This window comes from Pristiophorus japonicus, unplaced genomic scaffold (assembly GCF_044704955.1).
Source record: "Pristiophorus japonicus isolate sPriJap1 unplaced genomic scaffold, sPriJap1.hap1 HAP1_SCAFFOLD_138, whole genome shotgun sequence".
In the NCBI taxonomy this organism is placed as follows: domain Eukaryota; kingdom Metazoa; phylum Chordata; class Chondrichthyes; family Pristiophoridae; genus Pristiophorus; species Pristiophorus japonicus.
In genome coordinates this window covers 911772-939249 of record NW_027251050.1, presented here as the reverse complement: position 1 = coordinate 939249, position 27478 = coordinate 911772, and the positions used below count along the sequence as shown (strand labels likewise).

At 45.9% G+C, this 27478-nt stretch overlaps 1 protein-coding gene across 1 annotated transcript; it reads right to left on the bottom strand.

The window, feature by feature from the left end:
* On the bottom strand, positions 1 to 27478 carry LOC139242583 (probable G-protein coupled receptor 139). The gene is made up of 3 exons (XM_070870430.1): positions 27337 to 27478; positions 5251 to 6145; positions 1 to 175 (listed from the first exon to the last, which is right to left on the bottom strand). The coding sequence occupies exons 1-3, from the start codon at positions 27476 to 27478 to the stop codon at positions 1 to 3; spliced, it is 1212 nt and encodes a 403-aa protein (XP_070726531.1).

The window sequence follows — 27478 nt, the reverse complement described above, 5'->3', positions numbered from 1 at the left end:
CTATTTCGCAGAGCTCTGCCCATTGGTTTTACACATGTTCTCAATCACTCGAGCCACATTAACGATTTCATGTAATGGTGATGTAGGCGTTACTGACCATGACATGCATCTGTTGTTCAGTGCACCTGCATCATGTATATCGTATGCTGCTGCCTCCTCGTGCATCACACCACTTCTGTAGGCACAGTGACATCACAAGATCATACAGCACGAGGTATCCAATATTCACTCATTCTGGTCATTTTGGGCTATCTACCTAAAAAAGAGGGTGGAGGTGTTTGATTTGACTCTCATCCTGCATGGTCCTGATGTTTCGTATAGTGACCAAGCTATCACAAATATTCTTCTCATTGCTGAGTATAAAAAGGAGACAACCATCACCAACAGAAAGCTACAAATTAAATATTTTAACTATAATTTACTGACTGTTACTGATCTTGTATTGCGTAAGAATTTCTTCATGAGATCCTTGATTCCAAACGATTTGACATATGTGGGCAAATTGCTACGGCGTACAAAAACTATAGAGTTGTAATAGTAGGGGATTTCAACTACCCTAATATTACCTGGAAAAAAGTAGTGTGAATGGTACAGAGAGTGCGGAATTCCTAAAATGCATTCAGGAGAACTTCTTTAGCCAGTATGTAACCAGCCCAACAAGGGAGGGGGCTGTTCTGGACTTAGTTTTGGGGGAATGAAGAGGGGCAGATGGAAGGGGTATCAGTGGGAGAGCATATTGGTGCTGGTGACCATAGTTCAGCAAGATTTAGGGTAGTTATGGAAAAGGACAAACGTGGACCAGGAATAAAAGTTATCAATTGGGGTAAAGCCAATTTTATTAAGCTGAGATAGGTTTTGGCCAAAGTGGACTAGAAATGGTTACTTGATGGTAAATCAGTGTCAGAGCAGTGGGAGGCATTCTAGGAGGAGATGCTGAGGGTACAGAGCAAGTAGGTTCTCTTAAAAAAAGGGTGGTGCTAACAAATCTAGAGCCCCCTGGATGTCAAGGGATGTATAATGTAAGATAAAGCAAAAAAGGGAAGCTTGTGACAGATATCAAGAACTTAATATTGCAGAAGCTCGAGACGAGTATATAAAGTGCAATTAAAAAAAGACATCAGGAAGCAAAGAGAGAGCATGAAAGAATGTTGGCAAGTAAAATCAGGGAAAACCAAAAGATGTTTTATAAATATGTTCAGAGCAAGATGATAACGAGAGAAAGAGTGGGTCCTATTAGAGACCATAACGGAAATCCATGTGTGGAGGCAGAAGATGCAGGTATGATTCTTAATGAATACTTAGCATCTTTTTTCACAAAAGAGAGGGACAATGCAGACTTTGCAATGAGGGAGGAGGACTGTGAAATATTAGATGAGATAAACAATTATGAGAGAGGAAGAATTAAGGGGCTTAGCAGCTTTGAAAGTGGATAAATCCCCAGGCCCGGGTGTAATGTATCCCAGGCTGTTAGGAAAAGCAACAGAGGTAATAGCAGAGGCTCTGCCCATCATTGTCTAATCCTCTCTGGCTACAGGTGTGGTGCCAGAGGACTGGAGGACTGCTAATGTTATATTTTTGTTTAAAAAGGGAGAAATAGATAGACTGAGTGATTACAGCCTAACCTCGGTGGTGGGAAAATTATTGGAAATAATCCTAAGGGACAGGATAACTATTCATCTGTAAATACACGGATTAATCAGGGACAGTCAGCACGGGGTCAACAACCAGGGGGCATAGATTTAAAGTAATTGTGGGAGCGGGGGGGAGGTTTAGAGGAGATATGAGGGGAAATGTCTTCACCCAGAGGGCGGTGGGGGTCTGGAACTCACTGCCTGAAAGGGTGGTAGAGGCAGAAACCTTCACCACATTAAAAAATACTTCGATTTGCACTTAAAGTGCCGTAACCTACAGGGTTACAGACCGAGAGCTGGAAAGTGGGATTAGGCTGGGTAGTCTCTTGGTCGGCCGGCACGGAAACGATGGGCTGAAATGGCCTCTTTCTGTGCTGTAACTTTCTTTGATTCTATGACATTGACCCGGATTGGTGGCAGTGATTAAAACGGTAACCAGCACCAAGCAAGAATCAGTAGAATGACTGTATCTTCTGCAGCTCTGTATATGGTATCATTAAAGAGTTATACTGTCCCGTTAATGCGTTTGGTAAAATCACGGTGAGAGTTGTCAGCACCTCTCTAGCCCTGCCTCAAGCCCGTATTTGCCTAGGATCCGACAATTCCCGGAATCCTCCTTTGTCTTCCACAACTTATAAATGTCAGGACTTCCTTCTTATAAAGTGTGGAAGTATTTGATTACAATCTCGTATCCCTGCAGGGCCCTGACGTTGCGGGCTATCGCCAAGCTCTCAAGCATTGTCAGTACCAGCAAGGAAACCACCAAATCCAAGAGAAAGCTATAAACTGATTATCTTATCTACACGTCCCTGATTTTCACTAGATTGTGTACTGATACCAGACGGTTATCTTCCGGCGAGTCATGCCCAGGTGAGATAAGGTCAGAGGGTGCGGACCAGGATCGATATAAGCAGACTGCTTCCATTAGCCCAGGGATCAAGAACTATCGACATAGTGTATGTTTGGGATCCCAGGTCACATACATATGCCAAAAGGATCTTGGGATTTGTAAGGTATTTTATTAAAGAACTAACGTTTTAAAGCATAATCAGATACTACATACGGTTAAGATTGGTGTAGATATACGACCCGTGACAGTGAGAGCGGACCACACGGAGCGAAGCGACCAGATGGACGGATGGACAGACAGACGCATGGTGAGGCAGAGCGGGGATCTCGGATTGGTGGATCCCTGCCGCCTGCAGTGTCGGTCACCCCTGTTGGGTTGTTTCTCGAGCTGTAGGAGGTGTTAGGCTATTCAGCCAGTATTTATCCACCCTGAGCAAGCCTCCGCCCCTGACTGCCTGTTTCTGCCTCTCGGTCACCCATTGTTATACTTTGTTTCGATGGGCTTGTGGATACCTGGGTCAATCACCTTTTACCCATCCTATAGTCCAGTTCTGGGGGAAAGTGTACTTACGGCGTCATTTTCTTCCTTATCTCTGTCTTAATGTCTTGTTGCCCTTTCAAGAGACAGCTTGTTTATCTTTAAGGCTCCGTGCTAAATCCTTTATCGCCATAGCCAAGCCTCGAAGATCTGTTTTTCTGTCTTGTTTTGCTGTGACCTTAGCTCTCCGTGTCTGCTGAGCTGGCACAAGTATTTCTTTTATAAAATAATTATTTCTTTTATAACGTAATTTCTTTGGGGTTTAAGATTTCTTACAATAGAAAAACAGATTAAATAGAACTGAGTGTGTGAGACATGTCGTTACATGGAGAGTTGTGAGGCTGTAGAATTTTAACAGAGGCAGAAATTTGTTCAATATTCAATCTTAAAATGGATAGAGTGATGCATAATAATAGGCTGATGGGATGTTCAGACAGGGCGGGTAAGGGGAATGGAAGTATTTGCGGGAGGTAAACACCAGGAAGGAATTGTTGCTTCGAAGGATCTATTCCCCTCTTAAAACATCATCAACTTTGTAATGACTAGTTGAGATTTTAATTAAACATCTTTGAACAAAGATATCTAATGTCACATTGAAGAGTCAAGTTCCTACTGTCTCCATCATTAGACACTATTCAGGAGAGAAGGCCCCGTTCTGTTGGCTCAGGAGCCAATGGGTGCATAGTCTGACGGGGAGACCAGCGCCTGCAACATTCACATCAAGATTACAGAAGAAGAACACTTGAAAATATATATTTCTTTGAGCGTCAAGATTTATTTTGGACATTCCCATGGTGACATTCCTGTCTCACCAGAAGAGCCACTGGGTATTCTCTGCCTTTTATTACAGGTGACCATGGTTTTCCAGAAAGTTTCAATGGTGGTTGCTTCAGCGGAAAGAACCACATTGGGAATTGTCTCCCTGTGCACATTACAATCCTTCCTCCCTGAAAAAGCTAGCCTTGCTCCAAGTGACCTTGGAAACAATTGCACAGGTGAGCTGCCTCAGAACGCAAATACGTAACTCAAGTGGGCCAAACAGCCCCTGCTCGTCGCTGTGCTGCTGAGTAATTGTGCAGACTGGGGACCGAAGCTGAGGTAGATTCAGAGATAACTATGAACTGGGAGATTGGCGAGAAAGGCGGCCTCAGTGTCCCGATCTCTGGACTTCTCGTGACCCATATACATGAAATGCTTTGTATCGTGAATTCCGATTCCAAACTATTCGTACACTGTTAAATGTTTCGTCTGTATCGTTGCCTCTGATATATGCAATAAAGTGATGTAGATTTGTATAATGTAATGCTGAGAGAAATTGTAGACGATTATCGAAAGAGATGTCGGTGGAATGATACTGAGACATTGTGGGAACACGATGAAACTGTGCCCAAGCAATTAAAGGGGTGGTTTGAGGAATAAATAGACAAATAGGGGATGTTACATCACAACAAAGAGAGTCACTGGTTTCAATAAAGAACTGTCAGAAAGGGTGGGGATGAAGTAATTACGGTAATCATTGAGAACAACGAAGACTATGAGGAACCATTGATCTCAAAGGCAATCACTTGCAATGTATCGGAAGGGTGTGTAAAAATCCGGTTCAGAAAGGGTTAACTGATAGAGAAACATTAAGATCCAAAATCTCATATTAGACAAACAACTGAGGATCTGGAAATCAGATGGAGATATAACTTGGTGAAGAGGCGAAGATTTGAATTGGTACATTTTGCGGTTTCGGAAGAATCATATAAAGTATACAACACTAGAGGTGCTTGGGAAGTTGAGCCTATTCTTGCTAAGGCTATGTTATTAACGGCATCTAAATCTCTTATTCGCTGCATTTAAGGGTATGTGTTTATTTATATAATTGAGAAGATTTAATGAAATGCACTAATGACTTTTCCGTGTTTCCTTGTCCTCGAACATGTATTACAAGTGAAAGATTTATGACCATATCATACGTGCATGTAAGGGCAGTAGGTTGATATTACTCTTTGCTGCATGAACCAAACTCGGGTAATTTGGAACTCATGTCTAACTATAAATAGATTATAATACAGGCAAGTACCCTGAAGCAGTGAAGGGAAACATTTGGAGCATTGGAGAGGAGGAGTGCTCTCACATCCAGCGGGTGATGCTCGCCAGTAGGTGCAGTCTAGTTCAGCGAACATCTCTGCTCTGTTGTAAAACTAGAACATGAACTTATACATTGATCTGTGCGGTACAGATTACCTAACTAATTGAGCAAGCAGAATAACAGGGTACGCCACCGTAAGCTTCAACTGCTCTCTGAATTTCGTCTGGGTCACCCCATAAATGAAGGTGTTCGTGCAGCAGCTGAAAAGCTGAACCACAGTCCCAACATCTTGTGCCTGAAAAAGCCGGATAGCCGTTTCCAGGTCTGTGTAAAGATATCGGCTGAGGATGAAGACCACAGTCGTTGTCATCCAACACAGAATAAAACTGCCCGACAGGGTGAAGAGTAGAATGATAGATTGTCTCCGGCTCTCCATCTCGGGGTCTCTTTGATTCTCACCATTACTCCGGCCCCTGAGCCCCCTGCGGACTCGACTGGCCGCTATAATCTGCCTGACAGTCAGAGCATTCAGGAGCAGAATGAGACAGAAAGGCAGCAGAGGGTTCAACACACGGTCCAACCAGTAAAACTCCTCAAAGGCCCCCGTCATGGGGAGGGCCAGTTTCCCCCAACACATCAGATCCCCGCGCACGTAAGAAGTTGATGAATCCATATACAGGAAATAAAAATGGATGTTCTTTAAACAGAAAAGCAGACATATTGTGACAATAACTGCAGCTGAAATTTTCGGGGTGCAAAATTTCAACTTCAGCTTCGGGCAGCAAATGGCCACAAAGCGATCGAAAGTGAACGCGACCGTGAGCCACACCGAGCAGTCCAGCACAACATGACACAGCGCGTAATGGACAAGGCACAGGGGAGCGTACTCCAGGAACGGCAATATTCCATAGGTCTCATTCATCTGGTACAACAGGACCTCAATAAACAGTACCATTAGATCCGCTGCTGCCATGGCCACCAGGTAGCGAGTGACACATTTGGAGAGGCCGCACTTTCCTCTGCACAGGATGGGGATCGCCAACAGGTTCACTGCAATAAAGAGCGGCAGAAACGGGAGCATTATGTTAAACCACAAAATAACAATCAAACCGCAATTTGCGAGGAACTAACAGGTTTGTTTATTGCATCTCATGGAGAAAATTACACTTTAATACCTGAGCGATTTTTAAATAACAAACAAGTTAGAAAATACAAAAATAACTGCTTTTAAAAAGCGCCTTCGACGGACCTCACGGTACCCCAAAGCGCTTAATGGCCACATTTTACAACTTGACAGTTGTAATGTAGGAAACAGAACAGCCAAGATCTTTCAAACAGCAGTGGGATAATGACCAGATAATTTGTTTGAGTGATCTTGGTTGAGAGACAAATATTGGCCAGGACACCCCTGTTCTTTTGCGAAACCTTGCCAAGGGAACTTTTCCATCCACCTGAGATAGGACACGGAGCCGCACTTTACTGTTTGTATCCGAATGATGGCCCCTCCAACAGTGCAGCGCTCCCTCAATGCTACCCCTCTGACAGTGCAGCGCTCCCTTAGTACTGCCCCTCCGACAGTGCGGCACTCTCTCAGTACTGCCCCTCCGACAGTGCAGCACTCCCTCAGTACTGCTCCTCCAACAGTGTGGCATTCCCTCAGAATTTCCCCTCCGACATTGCAAAGCTACCTCAGTACTGTCTCTCCAACAGTGCAGCATTCCCTCAGTACTGCCCCTCCGACAGTGTGGCATTCCCTCAGTATTGCCCGTCCGACAGTGCGATTCTCTCAGTATTGCCCTCCGACAGTGCAGCATTCCCTCAATATTGCCCCTCCGACAGTGCGGCGCTTCCTCAGTACAGTCCCTTAGTACAGTCCCTCCGACAGTGCAATGCTCCGTCAGAACTGCCCCTCTGCCAGTGCAGCAGTCCCTCAGTACTGCACTGGAGTGCCGGCCTGGATTAAACCTTCTCGGTCAGAGGCGCGAGTGCTACCAACTAAGTGACGACAGATACTTTGGAAAATATAGAAAACTGTTTGATAGTGAAAAGGTTGCAGATGACCGAAAATGGCGTGGGGATCTGTCCACAATGGGAACTACGACCGTGCAGAGCATAACAGAGGCAGATCTGAATAAAGTCGGAGAAATCGGTTCGAATTAGATCAGAAACTTAAAACATGAGGAAATAATAATGAACAGAGACGCAACATTACGGCAGAAATGATCCGCACACCATCATAAGCCCCTTCACCCGCCCGCCCGTGTCAGTCTGAATTGTCGACAATGGATGCAGGATAGGGGCAAAGCGATTTCACATTGAAGCCAAAATAGACTATTGTTATGTGTTAAAATGTAACATGATTATGAAGGAAACCATTCGTTTAAAATTTCTATTCCGACTGCACCTGTTCACCACCAGCAGCATTTGGAAGAATGCAAGTCTGATTGTGGCGCATTTATTGGACACAGATTGTTGGAACTGACTCAGATAAGCGCAGTGCATTTTGGAGATGGATATGAGGAGTGCAAAGGCATACATTGGTGATATAACACCAGTCCCGGATCGAATTTGCAGACTGCTGGGGGTTCAGTGGTGATGATAAATTAGATCACCAGGGAGCCGCCATCCTGTCTGTCTGGTGCTTGACAAGCAACAAATGTAATGGTAGGTTATGGAGCGATCGGATTCGCGATTAGGCTGCTGCTTAAATGTACGTCCCAGGTACCGAGAAGTCTGCAGCTGGTGGGCACAGTGAACACCACACGGAAATTGAAGAGGCAACTTTATAATAAACTTTACAATAAACTGCCTCATCAGCCAGCAGCCCCCAAAAGCAATAATACTATCGAACATCGCTCCATGCAAAGGGTTTGCAAAAACTTACCCGGGACACCGATGATTACAATAAGTGGGTAGCAAATTTCCCGGTAATCAGCCATTGTATTTCAGTGTGAGAAGCTTCCTTATGGGCCACCGTGCCGGGGCTCACGCAAATGGAGTCTCTGCTGCGAGTTATTCCAAACGATTCATATTTACACAATGGCTTGTGTCAAGCTTTAAATTTGAACAAACAGAACGCATCACATGACGAATTTAGCATGAACCAATTGTGTAATTTATACAGATGTTGTACACAGCTCCAGTTCCATTTTTTAGAAGAAGGTGTAAATTGGATCCGGCTTTAAGGTCCCCTCGCAAGCACATCTGAGATCCGTACATGACCTCGCTTTATAGAACAATCGGTACCTCGGTGAGAAAATGCGCTTGCATAACAATTGGCATTAGTTACAGTCACTTAACAAACAAGGAAAGATTTTCAATCTCCAGTGTTCCTGGAAAGCCAATGGGGAAATAATGTATTTCGGTCAAAAGACCCAATACGAACATTACTGGTGGTGACCCTACTCTAACATTACTGGTGGTGACACTACTCTAACATTACTGGTGGGGACCCTACTCTAACATTACCGGTGGTGACCCGACTCTCACATTACTGGTGGTGATCCTACTCTAACATTACTGGTGGTGACACTACTCTAACATTACTGGTGATGACCCTACTCGAACATTACTGGTGGTGACCCTACTCTAACATTACTGGTGGTGACACTAGTATAACATTACCGGTGGTGAACCTACTCGAACATTACCGGTGGTGACACTACTCTAACATTACTGGTGGTGACACTACTCTAACATTACTGGTGATGACCCTACTCAAACATTACTGGTGGTGACCCTACTCTAACATTACTGGTGGTGACACTAGTATAACATTACCGGTGGTGAACCTATTCTAACATTACTGGTGGTGACCCGACACGAACATTACCGGTGGTGACCCTATTCTAACATTACCGGTGGTGACACTACTCTAACATTACTGGTGGTGACACTACTCTAACATTACTGGTGGTGACCCTACTCTAACATTACTGGTGGTGACACTAGTATAACATTACCGGTGGTGAACCTACTCGAACATTACCGGTGGTGACACTACTCTAACATTACTGGTGGTGACACTAGTATAACATTACCGGTGGTGAACCTATTCTAACATTACTGGTGGTGACCCGACACGAACATTACCGGTGGTGACCCTATTCTAACATTACCGGTGGTGAACCTATTCTAATATTACCGGTGGTGAACCTATTCTAACATTACTGGTGGTGACCCTACTCTAACATTACTGGTGGTGACCCGACTTGAACATTAGTGGTGGTGACCCTACTCTAACATTACCGGCGGTGACCCTACTCTAACACGACTGGTGATGACCCAACTCGAACATTACCTGTGGTGACACTACTCTAACATTACCTGTGGTGACACTACTCTAACATTACTGGTGGTGACACTACTCTAACAATACTGGTTGTGACCCTACTCTAACATTACTGGTGGTGACCCCACTCTAACATTACCGGTCATGACCCGACATGAACATTACCGGTGGTGACTCTACTCTAACATTACCGGTGGTGACTCGACTCTAACATTACCAGTGATGACCCTACTCTAACTTTACCGGTGGTGACTCTACTCTAACATTACCGGTGGTGACCCTACTCTAAGTTTACCGGTGGTGACCCTACTCGAACATTACCAGTGGTGACCCTACTCTCACATTACTGGTGGTGACCCTACTCTCACATTACCGGTGGTGACCCTACTCTAACATTACTGGTGGTGACCCGACTTGAACATTAGTGGTGGTGACCCTACTCTAACATTACCGGCGGTGACCCTACTCTAACATGACTGGTGTTGACCCGACTCTAACATTACCTGTGGTGACACTACTCAAACATGACTGGTGGTGACTCTACTCTAACATTACTGGTGGTGACCCGACTCGAACATTACCTGTGGTGACCCTACTCGAACATTACCGGTGGTGACCCTACTCTAACATTACTGGTGGTGACACTACTCTAACGTTACTGGTGGTGACCCTACTCTAACATTACTGGTGGTGACCTGACTGTAACATTACCGGTGGTGACCCGACACGAACATTACCTGTGGTGACCCTACTCGAACATTACCGGTGGTGACCCTATTCTAACATTACTGGTGGTGACCTGACTGTAACATTACCGGTGGTGACCCTACTCGAACATTACCGATGGTGACCTTACTCTAACATTACCGGTGGTGACACGACTTGAACATTACCGGTGGTGATCCTACTCTAACATTACTGGTGGTGGCACTACTCTCACATTACCGATGGTGACACGACTCTAACATTACCGGTAGTGACCCTATTCCAACATTACCGCTGGTGACACTACTCTAACATTACCGGTGGTGACCCTACTCTAACATTACCGGTGGTGACGCTACTCTCACATTACTGGTGATGACCCAACTCTAACATTACTGGTGATGACCCAACTCTAACATTACTGGTGGTGACCCCACTCTAATATTACTGGTGGTGACACTGCTCGAACATTACTGGTGGTGATCATATTCTAACATTACTGGTGGTGACCCGAGACTAACATTACTGGTGGTGACACTGCTCGAACATTATCGGTGGTGACCCTACTGTAACATTACTGGTGGTGACCCTACTCTCACATGACCGGTGGTGACCCTACTCTAACTTTACCGGTGGTGATTCGACTCCAACATTACCGGCGGTGACCCTTCTCTCACATTATTGGTGATGACCCTACTCTAACATTACCGGTGGTGATCCGACTCCAACATTACCGGCGGTGACCCTTCTCTCACATTACCGGTGGTGACCCTCCTCTAACATTACTGGTGGTGACCCGACTCGAACTTGACTGACGGTGACCCTCCTCTAACATTACTGGTGGTGACACTACTTTAACATTACCGGTCGTGACTCTACGCTAACATTACTGGTGGTGACCATACTCTAACATTACTGGTGGTGACCTGACTCTAACATTACTGGTGGTGACACTACTCTAACATTACTGGTGGTGACCCTAGACTAACATTACTGGTGGTGACACTACTCTAACATTACTGGTGGTGACACTACTCTAACTTGACTGATGGTGACCCTACTCTAACATTACTGGTGGCGACCCTACTCTAATCATTACTGGTGATGACCTTACTCTAACATTACTGGTGGTGACACTACTCTAACATTACTGGTGGTGACACTACTCCAACATTACTGGTGGTGACCCTACTCTAATCATTACTGGTGGTGACTCTACTCTAACATTACTGGTGGTGACACTACTCTAACATTACTGGTGGTGACCCGACTCTAACTTTACCGGTGGTGACTCTACTCTAACATTACTGGTGGTGACCAGATTCCATACATTACTGGTGATGACCCTACTCTAACATTACTGGTGGTGACACTACTCTAACATTACTGGTGGTGACACTACTCCAACATTACTGGTGGTGACACTACTCTAACATTACTGGTGGTGACACTACTCCAACATTACCGGTGGTGACCCTACTCTAACATTACCGGTCGTGACCCTACTTTAACATTACTGGCGGTGACCCTACTCTAACATTACTGGTGGTGACACTACTGTAACATTACTGGTGTTGACCCGACTCTAACATTACCGGTGGTGACACTACTCGAACATTACTGGTGGTGACTCTACTCTAACATTACTGGTGGTGACTCGACTCTAACATTACTGGTGGTGACCCCACTCTAACATTACCGGTGGTGACCCTACTCTAACTTTACCGGTGGTGACCCTACTCTAACTTTACCGGTGGTGACCCTACTCTAACTTTACCGGTGGTGACCCAACTCTAACTTTACCGGTGGTGACCCTACTCTAACTTTACCGGTGGTGACCCAACTCTAACTTTACCGGTGGTGACCCTACTCTAACTTTACCGGTGGTGACCCAACTCTAACTTTACCGGTGGTGACCCTACTCTAACTTTACCGGTGGTGACCCTACTCGAACATTACCAGTGGTGACCCTACTCTAACATTACTGGTGGTGACCCTACTCTCACATTACCGGTGGTGACCCTACTCTCACATTACCGGTGGTGACACTGACACTACTCTAACATTACTGGTGGTGACCCTACACTAATATTACTGGTGGTGACACTACTCGAACATTACTGGTGGTGACCAATTTCTAAACATTACAGGTGGTGACCCAACTCTCACATTACCGGTGGTGACCCTACTCTAACATTACCGGTGGTGACCCTACTCTAACATTACTGGTGGTGACCCTACTCTAACATTACTGGTGGTGACCCTACTCTACCATTACCGGTGGTGACCCTACTCTAACATTACTGGTGGTGACCCGACTCGAACATTACTGGTGGTGACCCTACTCGAACATTACCGGTGGTGACCCTACTCTAACATTACTGGTGGTGACTCTACTCTAAAATTACCGGTGGTGACCCTACTCTAACATTACCGGTGGTGACCCTACTCTAACATTACTGGTGGTGACCCTACTCTAACATTACCGGTGGTGACCCTACTCTAACATTACTGGTGGTGACCCGACTCGAACATTACCGGTGGTGACCCTACTCGAACATTACCGGTGGTGACCCTACTCTAACATTACCGGTGGTGACCCTACTCTAAAATTACTGGTGGTGACCCTTCTCTAACATTACTGGTAGTGACCTGACTGCAACATTACTGGTGGTGACCCGACTCGAACATTACCTGTGGTGGCCCTACTCGAACATTACCGGTGGTGACCCTACTCTAACATTACTGGTGGTGACCTGCTTGTAACATTACCGGTGGTGACCCTACTCGAACATTACCGATGGTGACCTTACTCTAACATTACCGGTGATGACACGACTCGAACATTACCGGTGGTGATCCTACTCTAACATTACTGGTGGTGGCACTACTCTCACATTACCGATGGTGACACGACTCTAACATTACCGGTAGTGACCCTATTCCAACATTACCGCTGGTGACACTACTCTAAAATTACCGATGGTGACCCTACTCTAACATTACCGGTGGTGACCATACTCTAACATTACCGGTGGTGACCCTACTCTAACATTACCGGTGGTGACCCTACTCTCACATTACCGGTGGTGACCATACTCTAACATTACCGGTGGTGACCCTACTCTAACTTTACCGGTGGTGATCCGACTCCAACATTACCGGCGGTGACCCTTCTCTCACATTATTGGTGATGACCCTACTCTAACATTACCGGTGGTGATCCGACTCCAACATTACCGGCGGTGACCCTACTCAAACATGACTGATGGTGACCCTCCTCTAACATTACTGGTGGTGACACTACTTTAACATTACCGGTCGTGACTCTACTCTAACATTACTGGTGGTGACTCTACTCTAACGTTACTGGTGGTGACCATACTCTAACATTACTGGTGGTGACCTGACTCTAACATTACTGGTGGTGACACTACTCTAACATTACTGGTGGTGACACTACTCTAACTTGACTGATGGTGACCCTACTCTAACATTACTGGTGGCGACCCTACTCTAATCATTACTGGTGATGACCTTACTCGAAGATTACTGGTGGTGACACTACTCTAACATTACTGGTGGTGACACTACTCCAACATTACTGGTGGTGACCCTACTCTAACTTTACCGGTGGTGACTCTCCTCTAACATTACTGGTGGTGACCCTACTCCAACATTACTGGTGGTGACCCTACTCTAACTTTACCGGTGGTGACACTACTCTAACATTACTGCTGGTGACCAGATTCCATACATTACTGGTGATGACCCTACTCTAACATTACCGGTGGTGTCCCTACTCTAACATTAGTGGTGGTGACACTACTCTAACATTACCGGTGGTGACCCTACTCTAACATTACTGGTGGTGACCCTACTCTAACATTACTGGTGGTGACACTACTGTAACATTACTGGTGTTGACCCGACTCTAACATTACCGGTGGTGACACTACTCGAACATTGCTGTTGGTGACTCTACTCTAACATTACTGGTGGTGACTCGACTGTAACATTACTGGTGGTGACTCGACTGTAACATTACCGGTGGTGACACTACACTAACATTACCGGTCATGACCCTACACGAACATTACCGGTGGTGACCCTACTCTAACTTTACCGGTGGTGACCCAACTCTAACTTTACCGGTGGTGACCCTACTCTAACTTTACCAGTGGTGACCCTACTCGAACATTACCAGTGGTGACTCTACTCTAACATTACTGGTGGTGACCCTACTCTCACATTACCGGTGGTGACCCTACTCTCACATTACCGGTGGTGACACTGACACTACTCTAACATTACTGGTGGTGACCCTACACTAATATTACTGGTGGTGACACTACTCGAACATTACTGGTGGTGACCAGATTCTAAACATTACTGGTGGTGACCCAACTCTCACATTACCGGTGGTGACCCTACTCTAACATTACTGGTGGTGACCCTACTCTAACATTACCGGTGGTGACCCAACTCTCACATTACCGGTGGTGACCCTACTCTAACATTACTGGTGGTGACCCTACTCTAACATTACTGGTGGTGACCCTACTCTAACATTACCGGTGGTGACCCTACTCTAACATTACTGGTGGTGACCCGACTCGAACATTACCGGTGGTGACCCTACTCGAACATTACCGGTGGTGACCCTACTCTAACATTACTGGTGGTGACTCTACTCTAACATTACTGGTGGTGACCCGACTCGAACATTACCTGTGGTGACCCTACTCTAAAATTACTGGTGGTGACCCGACTCGAACATTACTGGTGGTGACCCTACTCTAACATTACTGGTGGTGACACTACTCTAACATTACTGGTGGTGACCCTACTCTAACATTACTGGTGGTGACCTGACTGTAACATTACCGGTAGTGACCCTACTCGAACAATACCGATGGTGACCTTACTCTAACATTACCGGTGGTGACACGACTCGAACATTACCGGTGGTGATCCTACTCTCACATTACTGGTGATGGCACTACTCTTACATTACCGATGGTGACACGACTCTAACATTACCGGTAGTGACCCTATTCCAACATTACCGCTGGTGACACTACTCTAACATTACCGGTGGTGACCATACTCTAACATTACCGGTGGTGACCCTACTCTAACATTACCGGTGGTGACCCTACTCTCACATTACCGGTGGTGACCTTACTCTAACATTACTGGTGATGACCCAACTCCAACATTACTGGTGATGACCCAACTCTAACATTACCGGTGATGACCCAACTCTAACATTACTGGTGGTAACCCCACTCTAATATTACTGGTGGTGACACTGCTCGAACATTACTGGTGGTGATCATGTTCTAACATTACTGGTGGTGACCCTAGACTAACATTACTGGTGGTGACACTGCTCGAACATTATCGGTGGTGACCCTACTGTAACATTACTGGTGGTGACCCTACTCTCACATGACCGGTGGTGACCCTACTCTAACTTTACCGGTGGTGATCCGACTCCAACATTACCGGCGGTGACCCTTCTCTCACATTATTGGTGATGACCCTACTCTAACATTACCGGTGGTGATCCGACTCCAACATTACCGGCGGTGACCCTTCTCTCACATTACCGGTGGTGACCCTACTCTAACTTTACCGGTGGTGACCCTACTCAAACTTTACCGGTGGTGACCCTACTCGAACATTACCAGTGGTGACCCTACTCTAACATTACCAGTGGTGACCCCACTCGAACATTATCGGTGGTGACCCTACTCTAACATTACTGGTGGTGACCCTACTTTAACATTACTGGTGGTGCCCTTACTGTAACATTACCGGTGGTGACCCTACTCTAACATTACTGGTGGTGACACGACTCGAACATTACCGGTGGTGATCCTACTCTAACATTACTGGTGGTGGCACTATTCTAACATTACCGGTGGTGACCCTAATCTAACATTACTGGTGGTGACCCTACTCTAACATTACCGGTGGTGACCCTACTCTAACATTACCGGTGGTGACACAAATCTAACATTACCGGTGGTGACCCTACTCTCACATTACCGGTGGTGACCCTACTCTAACTTTACCGGTGGTGACCCTACTCTCATATTACCTGTGGTGACCCCACTCTAACATTACTGGTGATGACCCTACTCTAATATTACTGGTGGTGACCCAACTCGAACATTACTGGTGGTGACACTTCTCTAACATTACTGGTTGTGACCCTACTCTAACATTACTGGTGGTGACCCTACTCTAACATTATTGATGGTGACCCTACTCGAACATTACTGGTGGTGACCCTACTCTAACATTACTGGTGGCGACACTACTCTCACAATAGTGGTTGTGACCCTACTCTAACATTACTGGTGGTGACCCTACTCTAACATTACTGGTGGTGACCCTACTCTAACATTACTGGTGGCGACACTACTCTCACAATAGTGGTTGTGACCCTACTCTAACATTACTGGTGGTGACCCTACTCTAACATTATTGATGGTGACCCTACTCGAACATTACTGGTTGTGACCCTACTCTAACATTACTGGTGGTGACCCTACTCTAACATTACTGGCGGTGGCACTACTCTAACATTACTGGCGGTGACACAACTCTAACATTACTGGTGATGAACCTACTCTAACATTACCCATGGCGACCCTACTCTAACATTACCCATGGCGACCCTACTCTAACATTACCCATGGCGACCCTACTCTAACATTACCCATGGCGACCCTACTCTAACATTACTGGTGGTGACACTACTCTAACATTACCGGTGGTGACCCTACTCTAACATTACTGGTGGTGACCCTACTCTAACATTACCGGTGGTGACACTACTCTAACATTACCGGTGGTGACACTACTCTAACATTACCCATGGCGACCCTACTCTAACATTACTGGTGGTGACACTACTCTAACATTACCGGTGGTGACCCTACTCTAACATTACTGGTGGTGACACTACTCTAACATTACCGGTGGTGACCCAACTCTAACATTACCGGTGGTGACACTACTCTAACATTACTGGTTGTGACTCTACTCTAACATTTTTAGTGATGACTCTGCTTTAACAGTAACAGAGGTGACTCTACGTTAACATTACTGGTGGTCATTCTCAGCTAACAATACACAAGAAAACAAGAAATAGGAGCAGGATTATGCCATTTGGCTCCTCGAGCCTGCTCTCCATTTACTAAGATCATGGTCTCAGCTTCACTTCCCTGCCTGCTCCCCATAATCCTTCACTCCCTTATCACTCAAAAATCTGTCTATCTCCACCTGAAATATATTCAATGACCCAGCCTCCATAGCTCTGTGGGGCAGAGAATTCCACAGATTTACAACCCTCTGAGAGAAGAAATTCCTCTTCATCTCAGTTTTAAACTGTGGCCCCTTATTCTGAGACTATGTCCTCTAGTTTTAGTTTCCCTCATGTGGAAATATACTCTCTGCATCCATCATTATCTTATATGTGTCGATAAGATCACTTCTCATTCTTCTGAACGCCAATGAGTAATGGGCCTAAGCTACTCAACCTATCTTCATAAGTCAAACCTCCTAATCTCCGGAATAAACCTAATGAACCTTCTCTGAACAGCCTCCAATGCAAGTATATCGTTTCTGAAATACGGAGACCAAAACTGTGCACAGAACTGTAGGTGTGGTCTCACCAATACTCTGGAGAGCTGTAGCAGGACTTCTCTGCTTTTATACTCTATCCCCCTTGCAATAAAGGCTAACATTCTATTTGCCTTCCTGATTACTTGCTGTACCTGCATACTAACTTTCTGTGTTTCATGCACAAGGACTCCCAGGTCCCTCTGTACTGCAGCATTTTGCAATTTTTCTCCATTTAAATTATAATCTGCTTTTCTATTTTTTCTGGTGGTGACACTAATTTAATGTTACTGGTGGTCAGTCTACTCTAACGTTACTGGTAGTGAACCTACACTAATATTATTGGTTTTGATTTTACACAAACGGTAATATTGGTTACCCTGCACGGCCATTAATTGTGGCGACTCTTAATGGTTACACTGTTACAGGGGTCTTTGCAACCAAACCAGATGCTGCTGAACACAACAGATATGTCCGAGCAAAGTGATCCTGCTCTATATCAGCTGGACTGCAACTGACGAGTCTGCTTGGGGGATTTACTAGTGAAAATCATTATTTAGTTTTAATCCATTTTTACATTTTTTACCTTCAAATAGATTTTCCGTGCCCTGTTCAACGTGCTTAAAGTGAAAATATTAAAACTCTTCCAAGCCAGAGAGATTGAAGCACAAATAGTCGGATGTACACAATCTTTTCTCGCTTGGGTTTTCTCCAATTCTATTTGTTGTTCCATTTTCTGTGTCTTTCTCACTATCTCGCTATTCCGACTGGCAAAAGGTGGGAAGTGGCGTTACACACGGATCGGTGCTGGGACCACTGCTGTTGAAATTTATGTTAAGTATTTGGAATCAGGAATTGGAAGTACAATTTAAACTAAGGATTATAAAAAGTGCAGAGCTGTAAATAAAAATGATATCAGGAAAGCAAAGAGACAGCATGAAAGAATATTGGCAAGTAAAATCAGGGAAAACCCTAAATACCACATAAAAGGTCACGGGGTTGGGGGTAATATATTAGCATGGATAGAGGACTGGTTAACTAACAGAAAACAGAGCGTTGGGATAAATGGGTCATTTTCCGATTGGCAAACAGTAACTAGTGGAGTGCCGCAGGGATCGGTGCTGGATACTCAAATATTTACAATCTATATTAATGACTTGGATGAAGGGACCGAGTGTAATGTAACCAAGTTTGCTGATGTTACACAGATGGGTGGGAAAGCAAGTTGTGAGGAGGACACAAAACATCTGAAAAGGGATATAGACAGGCTCAGTGAGTGGGCAAAAATTTGGCAGATGGAATATAATGTGGGAACGTGTCAGGTTATCCTTTTTGGCAGAAAAAATAGAAAAGGAAATTATTATTTAGATGGAGAAAAATTACAAAGTGCTGCAGTACAGAGGAACTTGGGGGTCCTTGTGCATGAAACACAAACAAATAATATGCAGGTACAGCAATTAATCAGGAAGGCAAATGGCATTATTGCTACATTTGTACAGTTTTGGTCTCCGTATTTCAGGAGGGATATACTTGCATTGGAGACAGTTCAGAGAAGGTTCACTAACTTGATTTCTGAGATGCAGAGGTTGAACAGGTTGGGCCTGTTCAGAAGAAGGAGAGGTGATCTTATTGAAACATGTAAGATAATGAGGGGACACGACAAGATAGATGCAGAGAGGGGTGCAATTAAAAAAGATATCAGGAATGCAAAGGGAGAGCATAGAAACATAGAAACACAGAAAATAGGTGCAGGAGTAGCCATTCGGCCCTTCGAGCCTGCACCACCATTCAATGAGTTCATGGCTGAACATGCAACCTCAGTACCCCATTCCTGCTTTCTTGCCATACCCCTTGATCCCCCTAGTAGTAAGGACTACATCTAACTCCTTTTTGAATATATTTAGTGAATTGGCCTCAACAACTTTCTGTGGTAGAGAATTCCACAGGTTCACCACTCTCTGGGTGAAGAAGTTTCTCCTCATCTCAGTTCTAAATGGCTTACTCCTTATCCTTAGACTGTGACCCCTGGTTCTGGACTTCTCCAACATTGGGAACATTCTTCCTACATCTAACCTGTCTAAACCCATCAGAATTTTAAACGTTTCAATGAGATCCCCTCTCATTCTTCTGAACTCCAGTGAATACAAGCCCAGTTGATCCAGTCTTTCTTGATATGTCAGTCCTGCCATCCTGGGAATCATTCTGGTGAACCTTTGCTGCACTCCCTCAATAGCAAGAATGTCCTTCCTCAAGTTAGGAGACCAAAACTCACACAATACTCCACGTGTGGCCTCACCAAGGCCCTGTACAACTGTAGTAACACCTCCCTGCCCCTGTACTCAAATGCCCTTGCTATGAAGGCCAACATGCCATTTGCTTTCTTAACCGCCTGCTGTACCTGCATGCCAACCTTTAATGACTGATGTACCATGACACACAGGTCTCATTACACCTCCCCTTTTCCTAATCTGTCACCATTCAGATAATAGTCTGTCTCTCTGTTTTTACCACCAAAGTGGATAACCTCACATTTATCCACATTATACTTCATCTGCCATGCATTTGCCCACTCACCTAACCTATCCAAGTCACTCTGCAGCCTCATAGCATCCTCCTCGCAGCTCACACTGCCACCCAACTTAGTGTCATCCGCAAATTTGGAGATACTACATTTAATCCCCTCATTTAAATCATTAATGTACAATGTAAACAGCTGGGGCCCCAGTACAGAACCTTGCAGTACCCCACTAGAGCACATCCTGCTGGTTCTTGAAGGATCAGTCGTCCTTTCATAGAAACACAGAAATTTACAGCGCAGAAGGAGGCCATTTAGTGTCTATAAACACAGAAAGCTGACAGACAAGGGGAGACCTCACAGGGCTGGAAACAGAGTGAAATATACTGGAGTGTTTGTATAACATTTACACAGCACACTGACCCCGAGCTGCCAGTGAAATGAGATGAAGTTCAATGTGTAGGAATGAGATTCTGGAGAGATAAGAGTCCCGAATCATGGAGAGAGTTTCTGATGCTGATGAATTGCATTCATGTCAAACACTCCTTGAACACTTTGTGGGAATTCAGAGCTGTGAATCGACTGTGAAATCAGAATAAATATTTTACAAAAGCAACCGCCCGACATAGAGCTCGAATCCACGACCCTGAGATTAAGAGTTTCAAACTCTCATCATCATAGGCAATCCTCGAAATTGAGGAAGACTTGCTTCCACTCTAAAAGTGAGTTCTCAGGTGACTGAACAGTCCAACACGGGAATTACAGTCTCTGTCACATGTGGGACAGACAGTGGTTGAAGGAAAGGGAGGGTGGGACTGGTTTGCCACAAGCTCCTTCCGCTGCCTGCATTTGGTTTCTGCACGCTCTTGGCGACGAGACTCGAGGTATTCAGCGCCCTCCCGGATGCACCTCCTCCACTTAGGGTGGTCTTTGGCCAGGGTCTCCCAGGTGTTAGTGGGGATGTTGCACTTTATCAGGGAGGCTTTGAGGGTGTCCCTGTAACGTTTCCTCTGCCCATCGTTTGCCATGTCGGAGTTCCGAATAGAGCGCTTGCTTTGGTAGTCTTGTGTCGGGCATGCAAACAATGTGGCCTGCCCAACGGAGCTGGTTGATTGTGGTCAGTGCTTCGATGCTGGGGATGTTGGCCTGATCGAGGACGCTAATGTTGGCTAACGAAGTCTCAAACTCTACCAATTGAGTGAGCTGGTCCAATCGCAAGCCCTCTTCTATCTGTTACTGCAGAGCAGCAGCTGGTGGCTCTGCTCCAGCGTCTCATCTTGTTCTACAAACCATGACGCAGCTTCCTCTCAATCCCCAAGCTTAACAGTAACCCGACCCACAAAAGCCCGAGCGAGTGAGGGATTCCTCTCACTGATCGATAATAAAACTCAGATCTTCTGTTCTTTGCACCTTCCAAACATTGACATCCAGTTTGCTCAGTATTTATTTCCCTCTCCTTTCATTGTAATTATATATGAGAGGGAAGAAACGAACAGAAGAGATTTACTAAAATGGTAGCAGGTAGATGAGGAACTTCAGTTATGTGGAACAACTGGAGACGCTGGGGTTGTTCTCCTTCGAGCAGAGAAGGTTCAGAGCAGATTTGACAGAGGTGATCAAAATCATGAAGGGTTTTGCTTTGGTAAATAAGTGTCAGTAACCAGAGCACACAGATTGAAGCTGATTGGTAATAGAACCAGAGGCGACATAAGGGACCATTGTGTCATACAGCGACTTGGGATCTGGAACGTCCATCCTGAATGGGCGGCAGAAGCAGAATCAATATTGGGCCATAACTTGCGGACTCTCCGGGTGGGTGCGATGTGCGCACGAGCCCAAAGATGCCCCGTGAGTTCGGGGTTTAGGCGCATGAAGCGCATGCCCTTACACCCGGCACTTGCGATCTATCAAAATTTATTTCACCAGATCACGAGCCTCCCCAGGTGAAGGGCCTTCGTGAGTAGAGACTTGGGCTATTTGGCCAACTCCTGCCCAGTGAATGTCCCTAGAAGCAGGTGTAAGGAATGCTTTTACCTGTGTAAGAGTTTTAAAAGATAGAACCATTAAACGTTATCACTACGCTTTATATTTAAAACCCTGTACATTAAGGTAAGTTTATTTTCAACCCTATTAAAACATAATTAAAAAATTCAAAAAAATATATTTTTTTCTAAAACATTTTCAATTAATTTTAAACATGTGAGGTATTTATGTGTTGTGTTTCTGTGTTTTGTGCAGTATTCTCATTGGGAGTTCGGTCCAAATGGAACTCAGCGTTCCTATCAATGAGAATACTCCATGTTCATTGGTGGTCCAGGCCCATGTGATCCCAGGATACACGTGTGCTCCCGGGATACGTGGGCCTCTGCGCTATGCATCTCAGCCTTGGAGCGCAAGTGTTCGTTCCTCCGGAACCACCAGGTACTTTGGATAAAAACATTTCAGGAGGAGGTGTCCGATCACACAGGAAGCCTCCTACCGTAATTTCTGACCTAATAACTTTTAAAAGGAAATTGGCTAAATACTCAAAATGAAACATTTACAGAGCTTTTCGAAAGAGCCGAGAAATATAACGATATGGATAGCTTTAAAAAGAGCCAGTGCGGCATAATGGGCCAAATGGCCCCCTGTGTTATAACATTCTCGGATGTATGAACATCATCGTATCATCATAGGCATTCCCTCGGGATCGAGCAAGACTTGCCTCCACTCTAAGCATGAGTTCTTAGGTGGCTGAACAGTCCAATAAGAGAACCACAGATTCTATCACAGGTGGGACAGATAGTCGTTGAGGAAAAGGGTGGGTGGGACTGGTTTGCCGCACGCTCCATCCGCTGCCTGCGCTTGATTTCTGCATGCTCTCGGTGACGATACTTGAGGAGCTCAGCACCCTCTCAGATGCACTTCCTCCACTTAGGGTGGTATATGGCCAAGGTCTCCCAGGTGTCAGTGGAGATGTTGCATTTTATCAGGGAGGCTTTGAGGGTGTCCTTGTAACGCTTCCTCTGCCCACCTTTGGCTCATTTGCCGTGGACGAGTTCTGAGTAGAGTGCTTGCTTTGTGAGTCTCGTGTCTGGCATGCGAACTATGTGGCCTGCCTAGCGGAGATGATCAAGTGTGGTCAGTGCTTCAATGCTGGGGATGTTGGCCTGGATGAGGACGCTGATGTTTGTGCGTCTGTCCTCCCAGGGGATTTGCAGGATCTTGCGGAGACATCGCTGGTGGTATTTCTCCAGCGACTTGAGGTGTCTACTGTACATGGTCCATGTCTCTGAGCCATACAGGAAGTCGGGTATTACTACGGCCCTTAGACCATGAGCTTGATGACAGTTTTGAGGGACTGATCTTTAAACACTCTCTTCCTCAAACGCACTGGAGGAGGTGTTGGATCTCGTCGTCAATGCCTGCTCTTGTTGATAGGAGGCTCCCGAGATATGAGAAGTGGTCCACGTTGTCCAGGGCCACGCCGTGGATCTTGATGTTTGGGGGCAGTGCTGTGCGGTGAGGACAGGCTGGTGTAGGATCTTTGTCTTACTAATGTTTAGTAGAAGGCTCATGCTTTCATACGCCTCGGTAAATACGTCGACTATGTCCTGGAGTTCAGCCTCTGTGTGTGCACAGACGCAGGCGTCGTCCGCATACTGTAGCTCGACGACAGAGGTTGGAGTGGTCTGGGCACAACCATAAAATTAGCATAAATCGCTCGGACTCAAAATGGAATAGAACTCTGAACTTTTGCATTATTAACATCACCATGGCTGTTCATCACTTGCTCCTTGTTTCCAGCCCATTCTGCTCTCTTCGTTATTCTCTATTTACTGAGAATGACTCACTGCCCCTTTCACTCCCATCATCTCTCCGCCCCTTCCCCCTTTATACCCATCCAAACCTTTCACTCGAGCAGTACCTCCGCTCCGTTAATACAACAAAAAAACATTCTCAACCAGATATTTCCAGTCAGTGAACGTTACATTAAGACAAGGCTCTGAGAGTATTCATTCACTGTAAGCAGTGGGGGACTAGGTGGGGGTCCTTTTCAGAATGGCAGGCAGTGACCAGTGGGGTGCCGCAGGGTTCAGTGCTGGGACCCCAGCTATTTACAATATACATCAATGATTTAGATGAAGGAATTGAATTTAATATCTCCAAGTTTGCAGATGACACTAAGCTGGGTGGCAGTGTGAGCTGTGAGGGGGACCCTAGGAGGCTGCAGGGTGACTTGGACAGGTTAGGTGAGTGGGCAAATGCATGGCAGATGCAGTATAATGTGGATAAATGTGAGGTTATCCACTTTGGGGCAAAAACAGGAAGGTAGATTATTATGTGAATGGTGACAGATTAGGAAAAGGGGAGGTGCAACGAGACCTGGGTGTCATGGTACTTCAGTTATTGAAGGTAGGCATGCAGGTACAGCAGGCAGTACAGAAAGCAAATGGCATGTTGGCCTTCAGAGCTAGGGGATTTGAATATAGGAGCAGAGAGGTCTTACTGCAGTTGTACAGGGCCTTGGTGAGACCTCACCTTGAGTATTGTGTGCAGTTGTGGTCTCCTAATCTGAGGAAGGACATTCTTGCTATTGAGGGAGTGCAGCAAAGGTTCACCAGACTGATTCCCGGGATGGCAGGACTGACATATGAAGAAAGATTGGATCGACTGGGCCTGTATTCACTGGAATTTAGAAGAATGAGAGGGGATCTCATAGAAACATATTAAATTCTGAAGGGATTGAACAGGTTAGAGGCAGGAAGAATGTTCCCGATGTTGGGGAAGTCCAGAACCAGGGGACACAGACTAAGGATAAGGGATAAGCCATTTAGGACCGAGATGAGGAGAAACTTCTTCACTCAGAGAGTGGTGAACCTGTGGAATTCTCTACCACAGAGAGTTGTTGAGGCCAGTTTGTTAGATATATTCAAAAGGGAGTTAGATGTGGCCCTTATGGCTAAAGGGATCAAGGGGTATGGAGAGAAACAGGAATGGGGTACTGACGCTGCATGATCAGCCATGATCATATTGAATGGTGGTGCAGGCTCGAAGGGCCGAATGGCCTACTCTTGCAGCTATTTTCTATGTTTCTTATGTTTCTATGTGGTTTCACTTCCATCAGGACCGGAAAGGCTCCCCTCACAACATCAAACCTGTCAATGCCCGTGGTACAACCAGCGACCTTTAGATCCAAGTCTCCCAAATCAACTCATTCGGCTGATCAGATCATGGACTCAGCTCCACTTCCCTGCCCGCTCCCCATAACCCTTTATTCCCTTATCGTTCAAAAATCTGTCTATCTCCGCCTTAAATATATTCAATGATCCAGCCTCCACAGCTCTCTGGGGCAGAGAATTCCATAGATTTACAACCCTCGGAGAAAAGAAATTCCTCCTCATCTCAGTTTTAAATGGGTGGCCACTTATTCTGGGACTACGTTTTAATTTTCCCTATGAGTAGAAATATCCTCTCTGTATCCACCTTGTCAAGCCCCCTCATTATCTTATATGTTTCAATAAGATCACCTCTCATTCTTCTGAACTCCAATGTGTACTGGCCCAACCTGCTCAACCTATCTTCATGAGTGAACCCCCTCATCTCCAGAATCAGCCTAGTGAACTTTCTCTGAACAGCTTCCAATGCAAATAAATCCTTCCTTAAATACAGAGACCAAAACTGTATGCAGTACTCCAGGTGTGGTCTCACCTGTTGTGTCTGTAATACTCTTATGAGTGACTCCACGAGATCTAGTATTGTACTTGAGCTGTTGTGACCTTAGTCCCATTTATTGTAACTCCAGAGTGAGGCACAAGCATGGTGAGCAGCCTTTTATACTGGGCCCTGCACACCTATGCATGTGAACCTCAGGTCTCCCATCGCAGTGCCCTCTGGTGGCACACCTTATGTGACTATACAGTTAGTATACATGGTCTACATACATGACATCACTTCTCCCCAAGTCTTTAGTGCAAGTTGACTTGTACATTGACGGTGACCTGGGCTTTGCTCTTCCTGGTTGACCATTGGAGGATCGCTTCTAGCTTGGGTGGGTTGGTAGTGAGATTTGTTGCCAGTGGAGGTCCCAGTGGTTTCTTGTTGTGAGTCCATGACTACTCCATTCTCCCCCCCGCCCCACACAGAGATCATGCTAATGGCCCGTTACATGCAAGTTGCATTCAGGTTCATCACATGGGTTTTACATTTACATTTTGGTACATTTGTAGGGTGGATTACAGTTGCGTTTCTTTTTGTGTGGTACATTTACATGATCAGTACAGGTATCTCAGTATGGGTACACAAGGAGAGTCTAGTTCCAGCACGGCCGGATGAGATCCGGGTCGTCTGGTGGCAGCGCAGTGCCCCATGCCAGTGGGTCTGTGGGCGAGGTGAGCTCATTTTGCTCGAGTTGCCAGAGCTCAGGGCTCTTGCCGTTACTCCTTGTGTCTGCAGGCCCAAAGACAGCTGATGTGTCTGTGACCTCCCAGTCCTTTTTGTTTGCACAGTGTCGCTGTTGCTCCCTGGGAAGCGGTCTGAGCGAGTGAGCGTTTCGTCTAGGCGACGGTGGGGCTGCCTCGTCTTGTCTAGCAGTTCACAGGGGACTGCTGACTCGCTTTCCTTGAGGGCACCGTTGTGAGCACTCTCTAGTTTGGGATCCTGGCTGGTCCAGGTCCCGATCGGAGGAGCCGTTGCGGGTGACCCTTTGCTCTTGGGCATTGCCGTGGTGGCGAGTGGGTTTGTGGGCTATGCCGTTTCCACCTAGGTGCTGGGCGACGGTAGCCGACCGCAAGCAGTTTACTGTTTCTGGTCCATGACGGTTCATGCCATCGGGGGCCTACAATGTTAAACCGATCTGAGGCAGGGTATCGCGACCGGTGCCTCTGCTCTCCGGGGATCGTTTAATCTGTGGCTTGTCTACTTCTGTCAGCCGTGGGGACACTTTATGATACATCGTTCTGGTCCCGGGGACGCAGGCTATAGCATTAGGTAGCCCGCTGGCCCTGTATACAACCGTTGGGTGTTCACCCGCTACATTGGCTGATTGCAATTTGCACCCGACATCACTCAATGACATTTTTCTCGTTACAGCTGGACTTTTACATTGGTTACCAATTTCAAGCAGTTCATTCACAAATGGCAGGTTGCTGGCCTCCTTTAAAATGGCCTTAATATTTTTACCGCAATCATCTTCCTTGCGTGGAGCCATGTGTCGTTGCTCCATTAGCGCTGCACCTCGTGGTTTGGACGCCAT

Excerpts from the sequence above, each read along its gene's own strand:
- LOC139242583 (XM_070870430.1), bottom strand. The coding sequence starts at position 27,478 with ATGGCGTCCAAACCACGAGGTGCAGCGCTAATGGAGCAACGACACATG. Across the intron at positions 6,146-27,336 it reads GAATGAACTGCTTGAAATTG|TGAACCTGTTGGCGATCCCC; the intron begins GTAACCAATGTA and ends TCTTTATTGCAG. Across the intron at positions 176-5,250 it reads CTGCTTGCTCAATTAGTTAG|AAGTGGTGTGATGCACGAGG; the intron begins GTAATCTGTACC and ends CTGTGCCTACAG.